Source organism: Vulpes vulpes, chromosome 2, assembly GCF_048418805.1.
Source record: "Vulpes vulpes isolate BD-2025 chromosome 2, VulVul3, whole genome shotgun sequence".
Classification (NCBI taxonomy): Eukaryota; Metazoa; Chordata; class Mammalia; order Carnivora; family Canidae; genus Vulpes; species Vulpes vulpes.
The window spans coordinates 164,267,767-164,288,295 of NC_132781.1; the positions used below are offsets into that span (position 1 = coordinate 164,267,767).

A 20,529-nucleotide genomic window follows, 5' to 3' on the forward strand; every position below is an offset into this window, starting at 1 on the left:
CCCCTGGAGCGAGCTCCCAAACCGGACCCCGCACCCCGCACCCCGCACCCCGCACCCCGTTAAAAGACCCGAGTCTCGACCTCTCCCGGCCTCCCGGGCCCGCCGAGGAGCCCGCAGGCTGGGCTGGGGCCGCCGCTCCCGACTGCGGGGCGGCCGGGCGCGGGGCCAGAGGCGGGGCGGGGGCGGGGGCGCGGGCGGGGGCGCGGGCGCGGGCCTTTAAGAGGCGCGGCCGGCGGGGCCCGACCGAGACGCGGGCAGCGCCTGGACTCGCCGCCGCCGCGGGACTCGGGCGGCCCCGCAGCCCCGCAGCGCTCCGCTCCTCCTCTCCAGACCGCCCTCCGCAGCGATGGACGGGGACGGCGAACCAGGTACCGCCGCCGGCCGGACGCGCTCGCCCCGCCCGGGAGGGGACGCCGGGGCAGGCGGGCGCCGCTGCGGAGACGGGCATCGGGAGCCCGGGGGTCCCCACACGCCGCAGAGCCCTGGCGCCGGCCGAGAGCACGGTCCTCCGTGGGCCGGGCCTGCAGAGTGCCAGGCTCCTGGGTCCTGTCTGGGGGGGGCAGAGGAGTATCCGCGGTCTGGTGCCCGCCTGCCCGCTTCCTGGGGGGCTGCTGGGTCGCGGCTGGGGTGACCTGCGATGACCTGGGATGCAGAAGGCTCTAAGCCTCTTTCTTCCATCAACTTCTCTCATTTGCCAGCTGGGGCCCTTGAGTTGTCTGCATCTCCACGATTTCTTGGGGCTCCCGGCCTCTCCCCACCCCACCCCAGTCGTCCTCCTGGGCTCCCCTGTCTGCTAGGGCTGCTCTCCAGCTGGGTGGCCCTCACGGAGAGTTGGGGCACGGCCGTCGCCTATGCTCAGGGCCCTCTGAGACTGCCCAGTCATCTCGTCTGGCACCCAAGACCCCCTCGCCCCAGCTCTTGAACTCCCTGCTGAGTCTGTAGGGTTGCCTGCTGAGTCAGGGTGGAAACAAGACCTGCCTGCACATTCCCCCACCCCTGTCCCAGCGGGTCCGGCGGAGACTGGGTGGTGAGAGTGGGCCCTGCTTGGAGGAGGCCTCAGGAAACCCTGAGGTACGCTCAGGTGGCCAAGCCTCTCACCTCCAGCCCTGAAACTCCCTGCTCCCAATCTGTGACCCCCTTGCCACACCCTCTACAGGGCCCCAGCGTGGGCTCCTGCGTTTTCCCAGGGCTCAGCTATTCCCTGGACTCCAGGGCCCAACGCAGGTGAGTGAGTCAGCCTGGGAGGCAGCTTCCAGGGCCCAGATAACTTTCCGACAGCAACAATGTGGGGAGTTGTGTGTGCTGGAAAGGGGTGGGGGGGCCTGTAATCAGATCTGGGGCCTGGAGTGCCAGGCCTGAGGCCAGGAGAGGGGACTGGGCAAGGTGCACCTTTCGGGGGAGCATCAGGTGTCCACCAGGGCCAGGGCAGGGCAGGGCAGGGGGAGGGGTGGCGAGGTGAGGATACTGGGCCCAGCTCCCCAGAGAGCTGCGGGCAGCAGGACAAGCAGGTGATGTGGCTTCGGGGCCTGGCGTTTCCCTCTGTGCACACCCATTGTGCTCCGGTGTGACTTGGGGGAAGCTAGTAGGCCTCTCTGGGCCTCAGTTTCCTCTTTGCAAAAGGGAAAGGAAGGGGAAAAGCTAATAATGAAGGAAAGTGCGATGCTCGATTAGATTCACTGAAAGTTTAGGAGGATGGACTGTGCACTCTGGGCTCCGAAGAAGAGGTAAACCCTGCTTCAGCTTGAGGGTCTCACCGTGGAAGGGGGAGAAAATGCTGCGTGTGGGGAGGGAGGTGAAGTGCTGCAGGCCCGGGGTCCTGGCAGCACCCAGACTTGGGCCTAGGGCTGGCCCGTTCCATCCCTTACTGCTCAGCCTGTTTTTACCGCCGCCTGGGCTTTCCAGGCTGCAGCCCAGACCCCTGCCCCCCTTCCTAGGTCTGAGAACTCTGGCCTCCCCCCTCACCCGGAGTGGCCCCATCTCCCCGCCACCGCGTCCTCCTCCTCCAGAGACACTGTGCACTCAGGATCCGCTTACTCAAGCTTCTGAGGGCCCGGCTGAGGCCGGCCAGGTTTCAGGACACAGTCCAGCCCACGGCTCCTGACATCCGTCCACCTCCTTGCAATTTAGCGTGCCCTGGCCCCTCCTCGGGGATCGGAGCCTCAGCGCTGTGGGAATGGCCTGGCACCGTGATCACTCCCCTTTCATCGAGGGCGAGGAAACCGAGGAAACGGAGGGCTGGGGATGGGAAAAGAAGGGAGTGAGAGGATCTTCCTTCCTGCAGGACTCACTTCGTCTCCCCGTTCCGTCTCCCAGCTCTTTCTACGAGCCCCCTCGTCACGCGGCTGTGCTCCCTTCCTTTCAGGCCTCAGATCCGCACGGCCCTGCCCTCATACTAGCAGTGTAACCTCGTCAAAATCAAAATCATAGCGGAGCCTCCAAAGTCAGCACATTATTTTATTGAGGGCATGGAGGCTAACGGCGGCCCTGGAGCTGGACTGCCTGGGTTCAAGTCCAGGCCCCGACCACGCATTCGCTGTGTGATCCTGGGTTGGTATCACCTCCCTGTGCCTCGGCTGCCCCACCAACAGCCGCCACTGGAACAACCTCGGGGAGATGCCATAAGGATTTGGAGTAAAGAAGCCGCTTAGAACAATGCCCAGCTCTTGCTTAATGCCCAGTAAACATTAGCTGCTGACAGCGTGCCAGGGAGGGTTCCAGATGCCAGGCACCGGGATGCAGCAGTGAGTGTCCCGGACCCAGTTCCGGTGCTCTTGCCCTCAGTCTAGTCCCCAGAGAGGTGTCTCCAAGCCAACACGCGCCCTAGGACAAGAGCTAGGAAGGACGGGAGCTCCACAGAAGCCCGGGAGCACTCCCCAGAGGAGGCAGGGGAGCGGGGGGTGTCGGGCCCGCAGGGATGTGTGATACACGGATGGACTTGCTCATAGTCACACTGTTGGTTGCCACTGTCTGCTCGGGTTTTGTGGGCGCAGGGACCACCGAGGCCTCTGGGGCCACTGCGGGCCTGGCCTCCCCAGGCCTCTCCCACTGGGCCCCAGTCCCCCCTGGGTACCAGTCTCTGCACGCAGGAGCTGCGGGCCGGCTGCGATTGCGCGAGGGTGTGTGGGGGGCAGATACCCGACACATGGGGGTTCTCAGGCTTGGGGGGACAGTCTGAGCCGAGCCACCCCCACCCCCGCCTGCAGAGAGCGTGGGCCAGCCGGAGGAGGAGGTGAGCCCCGAGGGGCAGCCGGAGGAGGCGGAGGCGGCGAGCGGCGGGGAGGAGCGGCCCGAGGCGGAGGCGGAGGCGGAGGCGGGGGCGGCCGCGCACCTGGACGAGCTGCCCGAGCCGCTGCTGCTGCGCGTCCTGGCGGAGCTGCCGGCCGCCCAGCTGGTGCAGGCCTGCCGCCTGGTGTGCCTGCGCTGGAGGGAGCTGGTGGACGGCGGCCCGCTCTGGCTGCTCAAGTGCCAGCAGGAGGGGCTGGTGCCCGAGGGCGGCGCGGAGGGCGAGCGCGACCACTGGCAGCAGTTCTACTTCCTGAGCAAGCGGCGGCGCAACCTGCTGCGCAATCCGTGCGGGGAAGGTGAGGGGCCGCGCGCTCCGGGACCCCTGTGCACCGCGGCCCAGCAAGCCTGCCCCCCCCCCGCCCCCGACGGCTAAACCAGGGGAGAGCGCGGCCCCACGCCCCGCGGAGCGCCCCCAGCAAACGCGTCCCCGCTGTTGCCCTCTGGCCGCCTGCGCCCTGGGGCCCCCTTCCCGGGTCCTTCCACCCTGGGCGAGCTGGGGCGACAAAGGCCCTGTGGCCGACGCCCCCAGGAGGGAGAGAGACTCTGGGGGAAGGACAGGAGTGCCCCGGGCCTGCGCGCCCCGTGACCTGCGCGCCCCCACTGTGCCCCCCAGGTGTAGGAGCAAGAGCAGCCCCTCCGCAGCCCCCGCAGGGCGTGGGTGACCAGGGTGGGGCTGTCGTGTTCCCACAGAGGACCTGGAGGGCTGGTGCGACGTGGAGCACGGCGGGGACGGCTGGAGGGTGGAGGAGCTGCCCGGAGACTGTGGGGTGGAGTTCATCCACGATGAGAGCGTCAAGAAGTACTTCGCCTCCTCCTTTGAGTAAGCAGACGGGGGATGGAGGGCCGAGGGGGGAGAAGGGCCTGCTCTCCCTCCTAACTCCAGTTCCCCAGGTGGTGTCGCAAAGCGCAGGTCATCGACCTGCAGGCCGAGGGCTACTGGGAGGAGCTGCTGGACACCACTCAGCCCGCGATCGTGGCGAAGGACTGGTGAGCTGCAGGGGACGGGGATGGGGATGGGCCAGGGCCGTGGGGAAAGGGGGACGGGGGGAGGGGGCAACATGGAGCTGTTCCCTGGAGCGGCTGTGGTCCTGGGACGCCCGGGTTTGCAGGAGAAGGTGGAAATGCACCTCCTCTCCGGACTCTTAGGTGCTGGCAATTAAAAAAAGCAGAACGTGTCACCGCGAGCTGCCTTTTAGCCTCCAAAGTTGGGTCTGGCCCACCCAGGGTGTCGTCCTTGGGTTTGGGCCTGGGCGAGTCCTTGCTCTCTCTGGTCTCAGTTTCCTTATCTGTCAGCCGGGGACGTGGGTGGAACCGGCCCGCCGGCGGGGTGGGGCAGAGAGGAGAACCGGGGCAGGCGGGCCGCAGTGGCGGCCACTCGCTCCCTCCCTGGGGCAGGTACTCGGGCCGCAGCGACGCGGGCTGCCTGTACGAGCTCACCGTGAGGCTGCTGTCGGAGCACGAGGACGTGCTGGCCGAGTTCAGCAGCGGCCAGGTGGCTGTGCCCCCCGACGGCGACGACGGGGGCTGGGTGCAGGTGAGCCCCCCGGCTGGGGTGGGGCCAGGGACGGGGCTCCCCGAAGCCCCGCCCACGGCACCCACCCAGGCTGAGATGGGGCGGGCTAGTGCACCAGGGTGGGTGGCCCGGGGAGGCCTCGGGGCCCTAAGCTGACCCTCCTGCCTCCACCTCAGATCTCCCACACCTTCACTGACTACGGGCCCGGCGTCCGCTTCATCCGCTTCGAGCACGGGGGCCAGGACTCGGTCTACTGGAAGGGCTGGTTCGGGGCTCGGGTGACCAACAGCAGCGTGTGGGTGGAGCCCTGAGCCACCCTGTCTCCGACCTCGGCCGCCCCGGAGGGCCAGAGGCTGGGGTTACTTAGGCCTTAGCTGGTAGCATCCTCATCTGCCCCACCTGCACCCCTACCTGCACCCCCACCTACTCCTCTCCCGCCCTATAGTCCAGCCCCACACCCGGAAGGAGCGGTTGTGTTGGCATCTATCTGCATCTGGAAAATAAGATGGGGGAGGGTATGGGCCTGGGCTGGGCCCACCGCTGGATCCCCTGCACCTAGCACAGTGCCTGCCACAAAGTGGGCGCCTAATAAATACTATTTGTCCAAGGAAGGAACAAATGAACAAACGGATGAGCGAACCCCGCTCCCTTTGCATCCTTCTCTGTCTCCCGAGGGCTCCGGGCCCAGCCTGGAAAAATACTTGGTGGGGCTCCAACTGCTCTGGTTTCCAGGGGCCCTTGGGCCGGTGCAGAGCCAGCCAGGCCCGGGCGGGCCGGACAAAGGCTGGGATTGTGAGGGCGAGGAGTGGGGAGCTGGGCCTGGCGCCTGACTGACACCTAAGCTGCCCAGAGGCCAGAACAGGGTGTGTGTGGGGGGGTTGCCCTCCAGACCTCTCTTGATCCCCTCCAGTTCCTTTCTGAGGGCAGGATGGGGGGGGCAGCACCTCACCGGGAATACGAATTCTCCCGGGCCCAGGGATGGATGCCAGCCGCCGGGGTGGGGATGGGGAGATGGGCAGGGCGGCTGGGGGAGCAACCTGGTGCCCTCTCAGTTCACGCACACCTCATGCTGTCCTTGCGGGCCCCGTGTTGGACTGAACGGGAGTCATCAGCATCAGGTCTCCGATGGTTTCCAAGCCCTGCCCAGAGGCTGGCCCCTAGCACTGCTTGAGGAGAAGGGGCAAGGGTGGGGTGCCAGGGAGTCCCCCCCCCCCGGCAGCTGTCAAACCCAGTCCTTCCCCAGGACCCTCAGCTGCTGGTCCCCGGGCGGTGGGAGTGAGGGGAGCCTCCACACACTGTTGCTCTCCTCTCGGAAATGGTGAGGAATGACATTGCCGAGGCCCCCTCCAGCTCTCCTTTGGTTTGACCCTGCTGTCACCTGCTGGCCAGGGGGGATTGTAGGTGAAGCTGGGCCACCTGCGCGTGTTCCCGGGTTCACTCATTCACTCCCGAGTCCGGAAGCCCCAGCCCTGGGGCCAGACTCTGTGCAGGGCCTTGAGGTTCCAAGGGTGAGGAAGACCCTTCTTGTCCCAGAAGGACGAGGCACCTGGGAAGAGATATCCAGTGTCCCGGGGTGGGGGACTCTGGTTCCGGAAGGCATCCTCAGCCTGACAACCCTGATCTCAGAGAACTCCCAGTCTGAGGGTGGAGGCACAGCCCCTGCCCCATGGGCACCCTTCATCCCTCCTAGGGGACCTCACAGTCCGATGAGGGAAGGTACCGTTCACACCTACCCGAGTTGCCAATCGGGGGAATCGATGCTTTGATGAGTTTGAGAGCGCCGTGAAGGGAGAGGTCACCTCTATGAGCTTCAGGTTCACACGAAAGAGTAATAGGCGAGGTAGTGCTCTGGGCAACGGACTGGGGGGGCGTGGGGAGGCCCCTGGTGGGGAGAGAACTGGGACCCGCCTGGAGGCTACAGGAGGAGGCTGGCTGGAGACTCAGCATGAAAGGCAGGGCTTGTGTCCAGGTGCCTGTGGGGACCAGGTGTCAGGGCTGTGATGTGGGGGCATGGAAGGTGCACATGGAGGAGCTGCCCCTCGCATGGGGCATTCAGAAGAGGGGGCACAGGGATGCCCGGGGGGCTCAGCAGTGAGCGTCTGCCTTCGGCCCAGGGCGTGATGCCGGGGTCCTGGGATCGAGTCCCGCGTCGGGCTCCCTGCATGGAGGCTGCTTCTCCCTCTGCCTGTGTCTCTGCCTCTCTCTCTCTGGGTCTCTCATGAATAAATAAATAAAATCTTTAAAAAGAAGAAAACGAAGAAGGAGAAGAGGGGCCCACGAGGGGGCTGGGAGTCTGGACTGGAGATACAGGATGTGCAGTGCATGTGGCCCAGGCCGCCGGTGAGGGCTGGGGACCAGTGTGGAGGGAGGTGAGCGGGGGCACAGAGAAGCCTCAGGCTCTGGAGCCACCATGGGGCAGACACAGCAGCCAGGGAGGCCGGGGTGGGGAGGGGAGGAGGACGCCAGCCCAGCGAGGCCACCGAAGCCAGTCGTCTGCTCTCAGAGGAGGGAGCCGGAAACCCAGAGAGCCCCAGGGCACGGGACCCCCAGAGGAGACCTGAGGGGCTCCAGACCCACTGTCCCCGGGTACCTGGCACTAGAGGGCTGGTTGGACACACGGCTGGTATGTAGCTTGGGAGGACAAGACAGCCACCCACGCCGTCCATGGGCTGATGCTGCAGGGTTGGGGCCAGAAGAGCTCACTGTGCACAGGGCACCGCCCTGGCCCAGAAGGAGGCGGGGGGGGGGGGGCACAGCACCGCTACCCCTACTGCACACGTGAGGGCACTGGGGAGCCGAGACTGGGCAGCTGACACGCCGGCCAACTGACTCCTGTCCCCCCGCAGCTGCTTAGAGGACTGCAGGGCGCAGCTTCCTGAAAGCACCGCTGTCCATCAGGAGGCGGACGCTGCGCAGTGTGGGTAGCAGACCGTGAGCCCCAAGGACGAGGGCCCCCGTGCATCAGCTACGGAGGGGCGCACGCTCCCGCGGTGCCGGGTGATCAACCAGTGTATCGCCGGGGCCGGTAGAAGCAGACGAGGGCTGTGCCCCCGGAATACACGGGCTGGACGGAGACACTTAAACCCAGGCAGCTAAACACAGCGAGCACTGGGTGTTATACTATACGTCGGCAAATTGAATTTAAATGCAATTAAAAAAAATAAAAATAATTAAATTTAAAGACGGTAAAAAAAATGCATAAGATGATTATCATCAACACGGTACAGCACTTACTATACATACCAGGCAATACTCTGGGGGCTTTGCACATGTTGATTCATTAAAATAACCTTATGGGGGGGCACTGCTATTGCTTCCATTTGTACAGGTGGGAAAGCGGAAGCACAGAGGCTAAGCAAGTCGCCCGAGGCCACACAGCCTGTCCCGGCTGGAACTGGAACTCCGCTCGGCTGCTCAGGCGCTTGACCTCCACAGTGACGTGAACAGACGTGAGGGTGAGGGCGAGGCTGGTGGCTTGGGTCAGAGTGACCAGGGACGACACGTGGGCAGGGTCCTTGGAGGCGCAGTACGTGCAAGGGCCCCGAGGTGGGAGTAAATCCACTGAGAGCGAGAGCGGGCCGTGGTGGGAGATACAGGCGGGCCACCCCGGGGGTTTCCTGCGCGCCCACTGTGTGCTCGGCCTCCTGGGGCATAAGCGCATCAAGGTCCTGCGCCCAGCAGGACCCGAGAAGGGCACGTTAGACCCGCAGCTCACCGTCGAGGAGACCGACTTTGCCACGAGTACCGATGAGCGTGAGCTGGCAAGAGCGGTGACGGGGGTGAGCATCCGTGGGGGCCCGGTGGGCACAGCCGCTCCTTCCGTCCACTCGGGGCCTCTCCGCGCAGACATCCCGTCTTACAGGGGAAGGAGCCCGGGCTCCTGGGGGCGGGGGGCAGGGGGGTCACTCTCCCAGGGACACACACACACGCGGACACAGTTTCAAATCCAGGTGAGCTGCGTCTCCAGCTCAAGTCCTGCAGCCCCTGGACGGCGGTGCAGGGTCAGAGGTGGGCGCGGGCCGGGCAGGGGGCAGAGGGGGGACCCCCCCCCGGGGTTCTGAGGCAGCAAGCGGGGGACACGGGGCTCCCGGCCTTCCAGGCTACTGCTGATTGACGGACGGGGCAGGACTGGGAGGCTGCGTGTTTCTGGGCCGCGTGGGGAAGGGGCTGGGAGGTAACGGGAAGTCCCTTTGAGCTTTCTGGTAGGTCCGTCCATTTATCAACTTTGCAATACGGGGGTGGGCGGGGGGGTGGGGGTGGTATTTCTGTCTCCGATTTATTTTCTTTGTCCGCCCGGCTGTAGGAGGAGGGAAGGCCCAGGTCCCCGCGTCACCACTAGGTGTCGGCCTCGTCGCGGGAGTCCCCGGGCTGGGCTCCTGCCCCCTTCTCGGCGGAGGACGGCGCCTGCAGGGCCTAGGAGGAGGCCGGGTCTGAGGCCTGGGCCTCGGTCTGCTCTGGGTTGGCTCCGAGGCCACAGCTCCCGGGAGACGCTGGGGACGCTGGGTGCTGTGAGGCTGGCGTCCTCGAAGACTAGGAAGGGCTGTGGTCTCTGGGAATCCAGCCTCATGTAGGTGTGGGGGCCTAGAACCCCCCCTGCCCCCCCCCCCCAGTTCATCCCCCACTTGGCCGAGCCCCGGGCCCTCTCCTGGCCCCTCGCCAGCCGCAAGCACAGGGCACCCGGGCACGTCCCCCCCGATCTCCCCGTGAGGAATGACTTTGCTACTCTTTCCCCCGTAAATTAAACCTAATCTTGTGTTGACTCCGCTGAACAAGGAGAATAATGAAGAAGATTAAGATGAGATGGTGTTCATTCTCCTCCGAGGAAAGCCAATGAATTGTCGCGGGGTCGCCGCCCTGAGCCAGGAGCCACCAGGACCCGACAGGGAGGGCAGGGCGGGGGGTGCCTCCCGGGGCTCCAGCTGGGGTCGCAGCCGGGGAGATTCCCGCTGCACGTGAGGAGGAGCTGCCTGGGCCAGAGAAGGGGCTGACGCCGAGGAGGAGGACGTGAAGCATACGGATGGCCAGGTGAGGTCTGTGCGACCAGGAGGGAGGTCCCTGGGAGCATCGGGGCGCTGTACACGCAAGGGGCTGGCTCCCCGCAGCCCCAACCCCTCACGCAGCTCCACCCCAGGCCACCGGACGCCCTTCCCTGCCTTTCCTGCCTCAGAGACTCGCTTCGTGACCTGTGTCAGCCTCGGGGGCTCCATCGGGGGTCGCCTTGGAGAAAGGACTGCGTGCAGGGGTGTCCAGCCTCCTCCTCTCCTGTCCCAGGAATGGGGGCAAGAGCCTGGATCTGGAGACGGAAGCACCTGGGTTTCACCTGGCTTTGCCCCTCGTCCTCGGCCGCAAAACCCCACCTGCCTCCCTGCTCTGAGGCTCCAGGGAGCTGAAGCTTCCAGGCCCGGTTCCTGGCACCTGCTGGGCCCGTCGTATGGGGGCCCGACTAGCCTGGCCCATCTCCTGCCCCGTACACAGGATCCCACGGACTCCCCGTAGCCGCCCCTGGGGGAGGCTTCCGTGATCTCCCCAGCTTATGGCAGGGAGGCGTGAGGTGCCGAGGGGTGGGTGCTGCGGTCCAGGTCATAGACCGGAGCCTGCAGAGCTCGCCGGGGTGCATGTGGGGGGGCCCCAGGCTCGCGCCCCTTCCCGACTCCACGGTGCTCCAGTGCCCTTCCTGGCACGGCAGGTCCCCGTTTCAGACTCTCTCGCGTCTTGGTCGCGCCCAGAAGTAAACGGATCGTGTGTGATTGCGAAATTCTTGGTAACTCTCGGCAACCCACCCAGCTTACTCCCACTGTAAAATTCACCCTTCCGTCCCCATCTCAGGCCTTGCTTCCTGTACTGGGATCCATAAGGTCTCTGGGGTTGTCTGAGCTCGGCAAAAGCGTCCCCGAAGTCTGCACTTCCTGGCTCAGGGTGTTGCACACCTGCTGCGTGCGCGCCGCGGGCTCGGCGTGGTGCACGGCTTCTGAGCCCTTCCAGCTCTGGCTCCCGGGGAGCACCGGGCAGGTGCAGTCTTGCTGGAACCCACGTCGCGTGGGGAGCCCCGGCTGCACCAAGGATGTGGCTTTCATGGCAGATTCTGGTCCCGTATGGGGTGGGATGGGTGAAGGGCACGGGTCTCAGGGCCCAGGGAGCCCACGAAGGCCTTGTCCTCTGGGAGCTCAGCGGCTAAGGGGGTGACACCCAGATTGCCAGTTCTGACCCGCCCTGCGGGGTGGCCTTGGCCAATCATTTAACCCGTCAGCGCCTCAGTTTCCTGTCCATAAACAGGGCCTCAGGGGGTTGGCACGAGGACCAAATGAATTAGTATTTGAAAGCCCAAAGCACCATTCGTGAAGATCAGGGCCGCACGTAGGGGGTGTTACGGGTGGGTTTGTTGGAAAGGTAAGATGGGCGAGTCTGGCAGCTTATGGTCCAGAAGTGAAAGGGCCAGGAGGACACGGCCCACTGCACTTGGGAACCCCGAGGAGGGGCATCTAGTCAGCGAGGGCTTCCTGGAGGAAGCAGGGGGTCGAGTCTTGATCTGAGGAGCAGCAGGGAGGTAAATCCCTTCCCTAAGCAGCTCTTAGCTTCCCATCCCCTCGGTTGGATCCGTGATACCAACTGGTCGTTTCCTGGGGCTTATTGTTATAATTCATCAGCGTGCCAGGTGCCCTCGCCTTAGCTGGATTTGAGCCGAAATCTGAGCCCTGGGGGACCCAGGACTGAGGGCACTGGGCCAAGAGGGTCCTGAACCTTCCCGGACGATCGAAGACCCTGGACGGGGTCGGCAGACGCACAGAAATCCCTGCTGGTGAAGCGAGGCCCTCATGGCCTGCATGGAGACAAAGATGTCTCTGGAAAAAATAAAAAGGCAGGGGGGAAAAAAAAGGAAAAGAGAAGCAGGCAGGGAAATGATTTTCTCAGCTGGCGTTTCTCAGGGAATTAAATCTTGTTTTTCGTCACCACTGAGTGGAATAATCCGATATATTAAAGCAGAAGCCCCCCTCCTATTTATTGCTGTGACTTTGACCTAACAGGCTCCGGCTGCATTTGGAATCAGATGGTCCCGGGGACGAGGGAGAGGGGAGGAGGCGTCGGCCCCCTGGATCAATTACTCTGCTCTCCGACACCGGAAAAATGAATTATTCCCCCCAAAGCAGGCTCCTCATCCGATGAATTCTGCACTGCGGAGCTGGTGGTGATACCAAATTGAATTTGGGCTTCGAGCGACATTTAGAACCAGGTGCAGTGTGCGTGCTGCTGGGGAGGGGCGGGCGGCCGCGGGGCCTCTGCTGCCTGGCCGGGGCTGGTCGGGTGGGAGGCAGCCGTCCCCCGGACCCCCTGCCCGAGGGGCCACGGGCATTCGCAGCGGGGAGACGTTTCCTTCGGGGTCTGAGGTTCAGAGAGGTGAGGTTGCTGGTCCAGGGCGCACAGGAGCTGGTAACCGCGGCAACTTGTTACCCTTTGGTCCCTCCCTGGGCCTAGCCCAGGCCTCAGATCCGTCCCGGGGGGGCCCTCCCCGCCCCCGACCTCAGGCAGGACAGGTTGGAATTTCGAGGTTTTTCCTCGGGGGCCACTGGCGCTGCCCGTTCACAGCAGTGGGACCAGGCCCCGCCACGGGTCTCCCCGGGGAACCGTCTCCTGATCCAAACGACGGGGTTTCCTGAAGTCCTCGCCCTGCTTGCCCCGGGTCAGCGGCAAGCGACGGCCACGCGGTTCAGTGGTTGGACGAAAAGGCGAATCCAGGACCGCGGAGCAGAAAAGCCCAGCGTTGATTCCCCTTGGGCCCGGGCGGATCCAGAGGCTCCGATGGCATGTTCGGGATTGGGGTTTTCTCTCTGGCTCTCAGCTCTGCGAGCCACTCGGCCCACTGCCACCCTGCGCCCGGCGACGGCCTCCACGGCACCGAGGGGGCTGCAGTGGGCGCCTGGGCAGGACCCGAGGGGCGCTGCCCGCACCCCGTCTGCCCCGCCCGCGGCCTCCCACCCCGTCTGCTCCCCCGGCCCACCCCCCAGGCCGGATCCCAGCCGTGGCCCTCTGCCTGGCCAGGGGTCCCCAGGGAGGGAGTGTCCCTCGCCCCACACAGCCCTGGAGCTGCCGAGACTGCACTTTCACTAATGATGTGGGGAAGACAGAAAAACCAGCCCGACACGGAGCAATTTTAACTGAAAAACCCTCCCCCTGGATTTGAGCAGGTTTTTCAGGGCTAATGAGCTGGGGCCGAGGGAGTCGCTGGGGCTGGAGGCCTGGCCAGGGAGAGAGGCGCGGGGGCCGCGGGGGCTCCGTGCCCGAGCCGAGGGCTGCTCACCCCACAGCCCTGTCCTCGGCCACTCCCCCCGCTCTGGTCCCCCTCATGCGGGAGCGACCCCCAACGGCTTGAGTACGTCGATAGCCTGAATTGTGAAAACGCTGAGGGTCTTTTATTTTCCCCAAATAGGAAGTCACGTTGTAATATCGCAGTTGCCTTTTTATGTTGCAAGCCCTGCCTCCCACCCCGCACAGGGAGACTGATGAACTCTGCTGTGTGGATTAGACGCCTGCCCCAGGGATCAGGGGAGGAGGAGGGGGAGGAGGGAGAGGAGGAGGGGGAGCGGATGGAGACGACGAGCATCTTGTTTCCTACTCACCACGGAGCACCACACGTTCTGTCTCAGGGGTTCTCACTGAAGGTGCCCCCCGGCGTGTACCTTTCTGGGTGCAGATGAGGAAACGGAGGCCGAGTGGCAGGAGGGAACGAGCACGCCTCTCTTGAGAGTCAGCCCCCCGGGCTCTGGGATCCGGTGTGTGTGCAGAGGGAGGTTGCATCCCTCCTTTTCCTCTGGGTGGAGGAGGACCCAGGCTGGGGAGGGGCGTGAAGGCATCGGCGGGGATCCCCGGAGCCAGAGGGAAATGAGGCAGGAAGTGGGAACGGCTGGCAGAGACCCGGCTCCCAGAGGTGGGGGATGCAGGTCTTCAGGTGCCGGACCTGACCCCCTGGCCCCTGCCCACTGGGGACGTGGGACCTCAGGAACCGGAGGAAGAGGTGCTGATGACACAGAGCAGCGAACCGGAGCTGGGTTCCAGGAGGCCGCAGAGCGCCTCGGTCCCTGGCTCGGGCCTGGGTGCGGAGTGACCGGCTCCATCTCTTTGCTGACCGTGTGACTCTGAGCGATGCTCCGGACCTCTCTGAGCTAGTTTTCTACGTTGAATAGACAGAAAGATTGGGCCGACCTAGTGTGAGATGGTCTTGAGCATGGAATTGGATGCTGTGGGTCAAGCACAGCGCAGCCCCCGGCACGGTCAGGGCTCAAAACAAATAGTAGACGTCATTTGTATCATCTTTACCTCTAAGACATGAAGACTACTGCAGGCCTGTGGAAGAGGGGCCGGGGCAGGGGCCCGATGGAGGCGGAGGGTGGGTGCATCCAGGGCTGTTCCTGCGTCCTCAGGGGTTTGTGCAAGGGGCAATGGGGTGGTGGGCGAGATGGAAGCCTGTGGAGCTGAGGAGGGGGCGGGGGCCGCGTCTGCGGGACTCCAGGAAGGCCTCCCAGGATCCCTCCAGTCTCCCCAGCCATCAGCCTGGAATCCGGGAGCGTGGTTGGGAAGAACATGGGCAGCAGCTGGGTTTAAACGTGTCTCTACTCCCGGTGAGCCGGGTGGGTGGCCTTGGGCAAGTTATTTAAGTCTCAGAATCTCAATAACATTTTTTTAAAAGATTTATTTATTTATTCATGAGACAGAGAGAGAGAGAGAGGCAGAGACGCAGGCAGAGGGAGAAGCAGGCTCCACGCAGGGAGCCCGATGTGGGACTCGATCCCGGGACCCCGGTGTCACGCCCTGGGCCAAAGGCAGCGCCAAACCACTGAGCCACCCAGGGGGCCCATCAATCACTTTTTTTTTTTTTTTAACTGACATCGCAATGTCTACTGCACAGAGTCACGTGTGTTCTGTGTCAAGCGCGGGGCACACTCCGGGTGCTCACCAGGGGCTGGTACTGATCTGGTTTTGACGTGCGCAGGGAGGGGGCTCAGGTCCCCCACGAGGTCCAGCCCGTAGTGAAGAGCCAGGGCCTCCGCACGGGGCCCCGTCGGTCACAACTGCCTCTCAACCGAGGCTGATGCTCGGAGGACAGAGCCCAGAGGCTCGGATGGGAAATTCTGGAAAGGACAGTGAGAGGCTGAAAGCGGAGGCGGTGCCCGGGAGGTGGTGCTCTCGCCGAGCCGAGCGGAGCGGAGCACGACCCAGGTGTGTGGGGTGTGGGGTGGGGGCGCGGCACGCATGCCCAGGGGCCTCGTGTCTGGATGCAGTTCCTGTGGCTTCGGTTCTGGCCTCATGTTTTGCCCCGAGGGCACCAGGCCTGCTCGTCTCCGGCCGTGACTCTCCTTGGAACCTCCGCTTCCTTCCCTATAAAATAGGATAATAGTACTTAGTGCCTGGAACCGCTGCCGGAACCGACGAGCTGGGTGGTTGAGGAGGCGCCTCACAGACCGTTGACGCAGGCGAGGTTCGGCGGGAGGCACTGTCTCTCTTATAAAACCCTCCCTTGGAGACACGGTTCTAGCCAGATCCTGGGCTGTGGCCCCCGGGACCCCCTGCTCCCTAATTTCTAGTGTCTTCAGGAGGATGTTCAGCCCGTGTCTTGGCCTCGGGGTAAACGGGACACTGGTTCCTGAATCTCCAGGAGAGCGCGGCCAGTTAGGGACATTTCCACGGACAGCCTGTCCCCCTCGCTCCCACGTCAACTTCCGATGGAGTGGAACCGGGGCCGGGGGAGGAGAGGGCCAAGGGTACTGCCCCCGCGCTAAAGTCCGCTAACGGGAGTCCAGAGGAAGCCGACCCGAGAGGAGAGCAGGACCAACCGAACAACACAGACCCCGGGCGCAGGTGCGGGCCCAGCAGCTGGACTGTCACTGGGCCGAGGCTGAGGATCTGCGTGGGGTCCGGGTGCTCTCGGCCCCCTAGGAGGACACGCGGGCCCCGTCGGGCAGCTCACCCGCAGCGCTGCCTTGGGTGCGGAGATGTTCAGAGCAAAGCCGCCGGGCTGGGCTGGGCCGGGGCGGGGGGCGGGGGGGGGGGGCTAAGTCATCTGGAAGGAAGAGCCCAGCGCCGCGCACAGTGGGCGCACCCGGGAGCCCCGCTGCTCAGGCGGGGTGGCGGCCTGAGGCCGGGGCGGACGGGGCGTAGGTGAGCCAGCAGCACCCCCGGGCTCCGCGGCCTTCCCGCCACGCTCCGGCAAGGCAGAGCCAGCTGTCACGCAGCTGGGGAGTCGCAGAGCTCGGGGCTCCGTCTGGGTTTGTCTGGCTCCAGAAGTCTCGCTGTCGCTCTGATCGGGCGGGGGAGGCGCCGCCTCGGCACGCGTGTGGCAAGAATGACCCCAGGGCCGTTGGGCTTGTGGGGGACGGGCCGGGGCCGCGTTGGCGTGTGTGGCTCTGCGCCGGAGGGCAGGCGCGGTGGCCGTGCGACTGTTCCAGGGCCCATGTCAACCCCGGGGGAGCCGGGGGAAGAGGGGGTGTCGCATCCCGGGGACCCTCCCTCCTCCTGGAAGGAGACCTAGGATTCACCGCTGGCCCTTTTTTTTCTTTTTCCCTTAAAGCAGTTAAAGAACAGACCAGAACTGATAGCTAAATTAAACCTGCTGAGAGCGCCTGTTTAATTGAAAATGCCATCTGTAATTTAAATGTCAGAATCGGGAGGGTTGTTGCAGCCGCCTCGAAGACTGGAGCTCATTTCACAGTTTCAAAACAGACCAAGAAAAGCAGCAAATGGACCATGGCCCGCGGCGTCGTGGAGCGATTAATAACTCCCCTGGGCCTGCTGAGCTCCGGCTCCCACCTCGGCCCCACGGAGGGAGCCTGGCTGGGGGCTGGGGGCTGGGGGCTGGGGGCTGGGGGCTGGGGGCTGGAGGCTGGGAGGGTGGGGCTGGGGCGCCAGGGCCCGGCCTCCTGCCTGCCCAGCCCCGGGCTCTGCTGCAGACTCCGCGCCCGCGGGGCACCCTTGCCCATGTGTAGGTCTCGTCGTCGCTCCTCGGGGTTTCCCGGCACGTCTAGGACGAAATCCCGGTTTTTTGGCCTGGCATTCAAGGTCTCGCCGGAGGGCAGGCCCGGCCCACCTGTCCTGGGCTCCTGCCGTGGCTGCCAGAGGCCTCCTGGGGCCGAGGCCTGTGCGGGGCTGGCTCGTCTGCCTGCAAAGCCATCGCCTCGCTTGTCTTCGGGGTGAGCACCGTTGATCGCGCACGACTCAGCCCTAGTGTTGCCACCACCGGGAAGCCTTCCCCGACTGCCGCAGGGCTCCCGGGGCCCTGAACCCGGCAAGGTGAAGGGCCTCCGTCGTGGCCTCCCACGGCCCCTTCCCACCCCCTTTACTGACCGCTCACGGCGCTGTCTTTCCCCCATTCCCCTCATACCATGAGCCCCTCAAGGACACAGACGGCGCCTTGTTGTCTTGAGGCTGGGGCCGCACCCTGCCAGGCGCGACGGCCGACGTTTATGCAGGGCCTCCTGCTGGATGCCGAGCGCTGCCGTCAGTCCCGTTTTCGAGATGGGAAGACTGAGGCCCGGAGGGTAGCTTGTTATAAGCCGGGCGGCCGCTCGTGGAGAGCTGGGATTGGACACGGTGCGCGTCCAGAGGCCAGGCTCTCGGCCACCAGGCTGCAGCCACCAGAGGGGGGGCTGGCCCGCCGTGCTCCCGCCGCTGCCCGGGGAGGAGCAGAGCACCCGGGCGTGACCTCTAAAGGGACTTAAGGCAGCCACTTCCTGCAATGACCTTCCTGCTCGTGGAGTCAGGCCTTGGGACTTCCTCCTTCGCCATGGGGAGTGGTGGGAGGGGGTCCTGGTGCCCGCGGGCCCCACAGCTGTAAGGGGGCGTCCGGGCGTCCTGTCGCAGCCCCGCAGAGGCAGCCCCCGGCCTGTCTGCCCTCGGCCTATGCCCCCGAATGAGGCAGCGGGGCCCCGGGCTGCTGTCCCCAGCCTTCTGCTTACAGCCACGACCAGGGCAGGATGTGCCCCTTTCAGACCTCACCACCGTCAGCTTTAAAGTGGGGTCACGGCAAGAGGGTGACATGGACGCTCGGAGGCACCGAGTGTAGCAGAGGACCAGGCGGGGGGCCGGCGGGCGATGCCTCGTTTGCTCATTCCTTCCCTCCCAGCCCACGCCCGGGTGGCCGGCCACGCCTGCTGTGTCCCCAGCCCCCGACCGTCCCCCTTGAGACACCTCAAGCCGCTGAGTGGAGGGAGGGTCCCCGGGATCGCACGCGCGTCCCGTGTCAGCAGGGCGCCCATCTCGCTTCCCTCCGCCGACCCCTTCCACCCGCACCCCCGCAGCAGGTCCCGTCCCCCCTCTGCCCTGCTCCGTGCCCCAGAGCTCTCCCCCGTGGGGTCGTCACGCAGCCGACTGCTCCCTCGGCCAAGGGAACACGGAGAAGCCCACTCCTAATTAGATGGGTTTCCGTCTCTCCAGGTCTTCACTTCTTGCATGTTCTTGACTTGTTAGAGGAAATCGTGTATCGACATTGGTATTGATTTGCATAATTCAGATATAATTAGGAGAAAGATTTGCCGCGTGGCAGGCAGCGGGGCCGGTGCTGCCGGATCCCGCTGACCTTGGGGAAATCTCAGAGCTGGGCCTTTCAGCCTCCGCAGGGACAAGCCTCCCATTCTCTGCAAAGCCCCGAAATTCCCTCTTCTGTGAGGCGTCGGGGCAGCAGGAGGGCCCTTGTGCCCCCAAATTCTTTCCCTGTCCGGCCCCGGGATCTGGAATTCTGACCCCAGGGCCATCCCACGGGGACGTGCGGGGAGTGACCAGGAGGACAGGCGCCCGTGTGCTTACATGCCCACCACCGGAGGGAGGGAGAGGCCCTCGGGATGGGGCCGTCCTGACGGTGGGAGGACACGGAAGCAGATCCCAGCGGTGCTTGAAGCAAGAGACTAGAAATTAATGTGACGCAGTGAATGATGTCGCGGCTGTGATGATAAGTGGCAGCGCGTCCTTGCAAAGATTAGCAAGATAACGAGGCAGAGAAGCAAGCGAAAGTGCCCGGCCATGCCCGGTCCGACCTGTCATCGTTCCTTCGCGCCTTCCTTTATCCCGCCGCCGTTCACAGGTGTTTATCGCGGGGCCGTTACGTGCCAGGCAGATAGTCAAGAACCAGGAGTCGCTCCTGGGAAACTTGGCTCCTACCCACCCCACCCAGGAGGAGGGATCGGGCTCTGGGACTCGGGGCCTGGGGGAGCTAGCGCCCGGGGGACCATAGGATACCTCCCTTGAATTGTGCCTCCATGTCCCCGTGAGCTGGTTCTGTTCCGGGAAGGCGGGCGACAGCAGGGAGGCGGGTGAGGGAGGACGGGGAGGCTGCACCAGAAGCAGGGAGTCCCTCCCCAGACCCGACCTCCTGCCCCCGGGTGACCCCTCCTCCTCCCACACAGGCCTGCAGGGGCGTCACCAGGAGTCACAGCCAATTTCCCGAGGGAGCCATCTCCAGGCCACTGACTTCCCCGTTAGCTGTCACCACGGGCCCTGCATAGTAAGGCCGCTCCCCGCGGAGGGGAGAGGAGAGGAGGGCGGGCTGGGAGGGAGGGCCGGGCCGCGCGCTGTTTATTTTCCCGGCATTTGCTGCTGTGAATCCCTGGGCTGTCTCTAACCTGCTCTCGCGGCACCGCACGCCCATCCTTGGGTCCTGAGGTACTGTCCCAGCGTCCCCGGGGTGGGGCGCGGGGGTGCGCGTGCGAGGGCTGAGGGGGGAGGTACCGTCCTCTGCTGGAAGGGGTCTCTGTGATGCACTTGGCCAACGTCCTTGAACACGGGCCGCCGCCTGCACCCCCCGCGGGGCCGCACCGGCCAAGCCCGGCCCGGGTCTTGGGGCCCATCTCGCTGCCCCCCCACCCCGGGAGGCGGGTGTGCGCCGCGTGCCCGTGGGGCCGGGAGCCGATGACTCACGCATGGCCTGTCCTGCCTGCGCCCCTCAACCCCGCCCCACGCCCTCGCCGCCCCCGATGGCCGAAGGAGATCTCAGATCCCCAGACCCCCTGCTGACACTTCCCAGCCTCGTGCCAGGGCTCCCAAGCTTTTCTGGAGCGAGAAAAGGGCGACTTTACTGGCACTGACCTTTGTCAGGCTCTTCCTGGGGATGGATCGGCACTTTGGGGCGAGGGGGCTTGCAGGTGTGTGCGGGCCGCAGCCTCCCACCCGCCAGCGTCTCGTCCCCACCTGGTCTTCCGTGGGGTCGGGCTGGTTGTTCGGTATTAGCCCCAGCGGGAGCATTTACACCACGGACGTTGGCAGGGGCTGCTCGTGGGGCTTCCCCGCCCTCTGGCCGTGACGCACTGATGGACACCGACGGTCCCTGAAGCAGCGAAGGACGGGGCGGGTGGAAACGGCAACATGGCCCTCGGCCCGTGGGGGGCTGCTACGCCCCAGAACCGAGGAAGAGCAGAAGGGATTCCCACGGGGGAGTCAGGACTTTTCAGCTTCCGTTTGGCCACGTTTCGACCTCACGGGCCACTCGGGGACCCGCCGCCGTTCCCGCTGCTCCCCCCTTCTCGGGCCCAGGCTGATGATGCAGTGAGGACCTTGCGGCCTGATTGCCTCTCGCCAAGGTTAACTGGCGCCTTTACTGGCGTGAGAGCTCCTGCTGTGCTCCGAGGCCTCCAGAGCACCCTGGGGGGCTGGCCTGCCCCCTCCTTTGATCTCAGCTCAGCTGACCCTCCCAGCTGTGTGTGCTTCCCTGTTCCCACCAACTTCTCTTTCTACTTGATTTTCCGCTTACATATTTC

The 20,529-nt window shown here is 64.9% G+C and overlaps 1 protein-coding gene and 1 long non-coding RNA gene across 2 annotated transcripts; both read left to right on the forward strand.

Moving 5' to 3' along the window:
* The first annotated feature begins 174 nt into the window (after positions 1 to 174).
* Positions 175 to 5,437, forward strand: FBXO2 (F-box protein 2). The gene is made up of 6 exons (XM_072751197.1): positions 175 to 368; positions 3,204 to 3,581; positions 3,976 to 4,105; positions 4,177 to 4,272; positions 4,681 to 4,819; positions 4,975 to 5,437. Exons 1-6 carry the CDS (start codon positions 347 to 349, stop codon positions 5,107 to 5,109), a joined length of 900 nt encoding a protein of 299 aa, XP_072607298.1. The 5' UTR covers positions 175 to 346; the 3' UTR covers positions 5,110 to 5,437.
* A 2,715-nt stretch (positions 5,438 to 8,152) lies between these two features.
* Positions 8,153 to 9,171, forward strand: LOC140598018 (uncharacterized). Its single transcript, XR_012000184.1, has 3 exons — positions 8,153 to 8,253; positions 8,480 to 8,577; positions 9,102 to 9,171. It is a non-coding gene; the product is annotated as an uncharacterized lncRNA (long non-coding RNA).
* Positions 9,172 to 20,529: the final 11,358 nt, after the last annotated feature.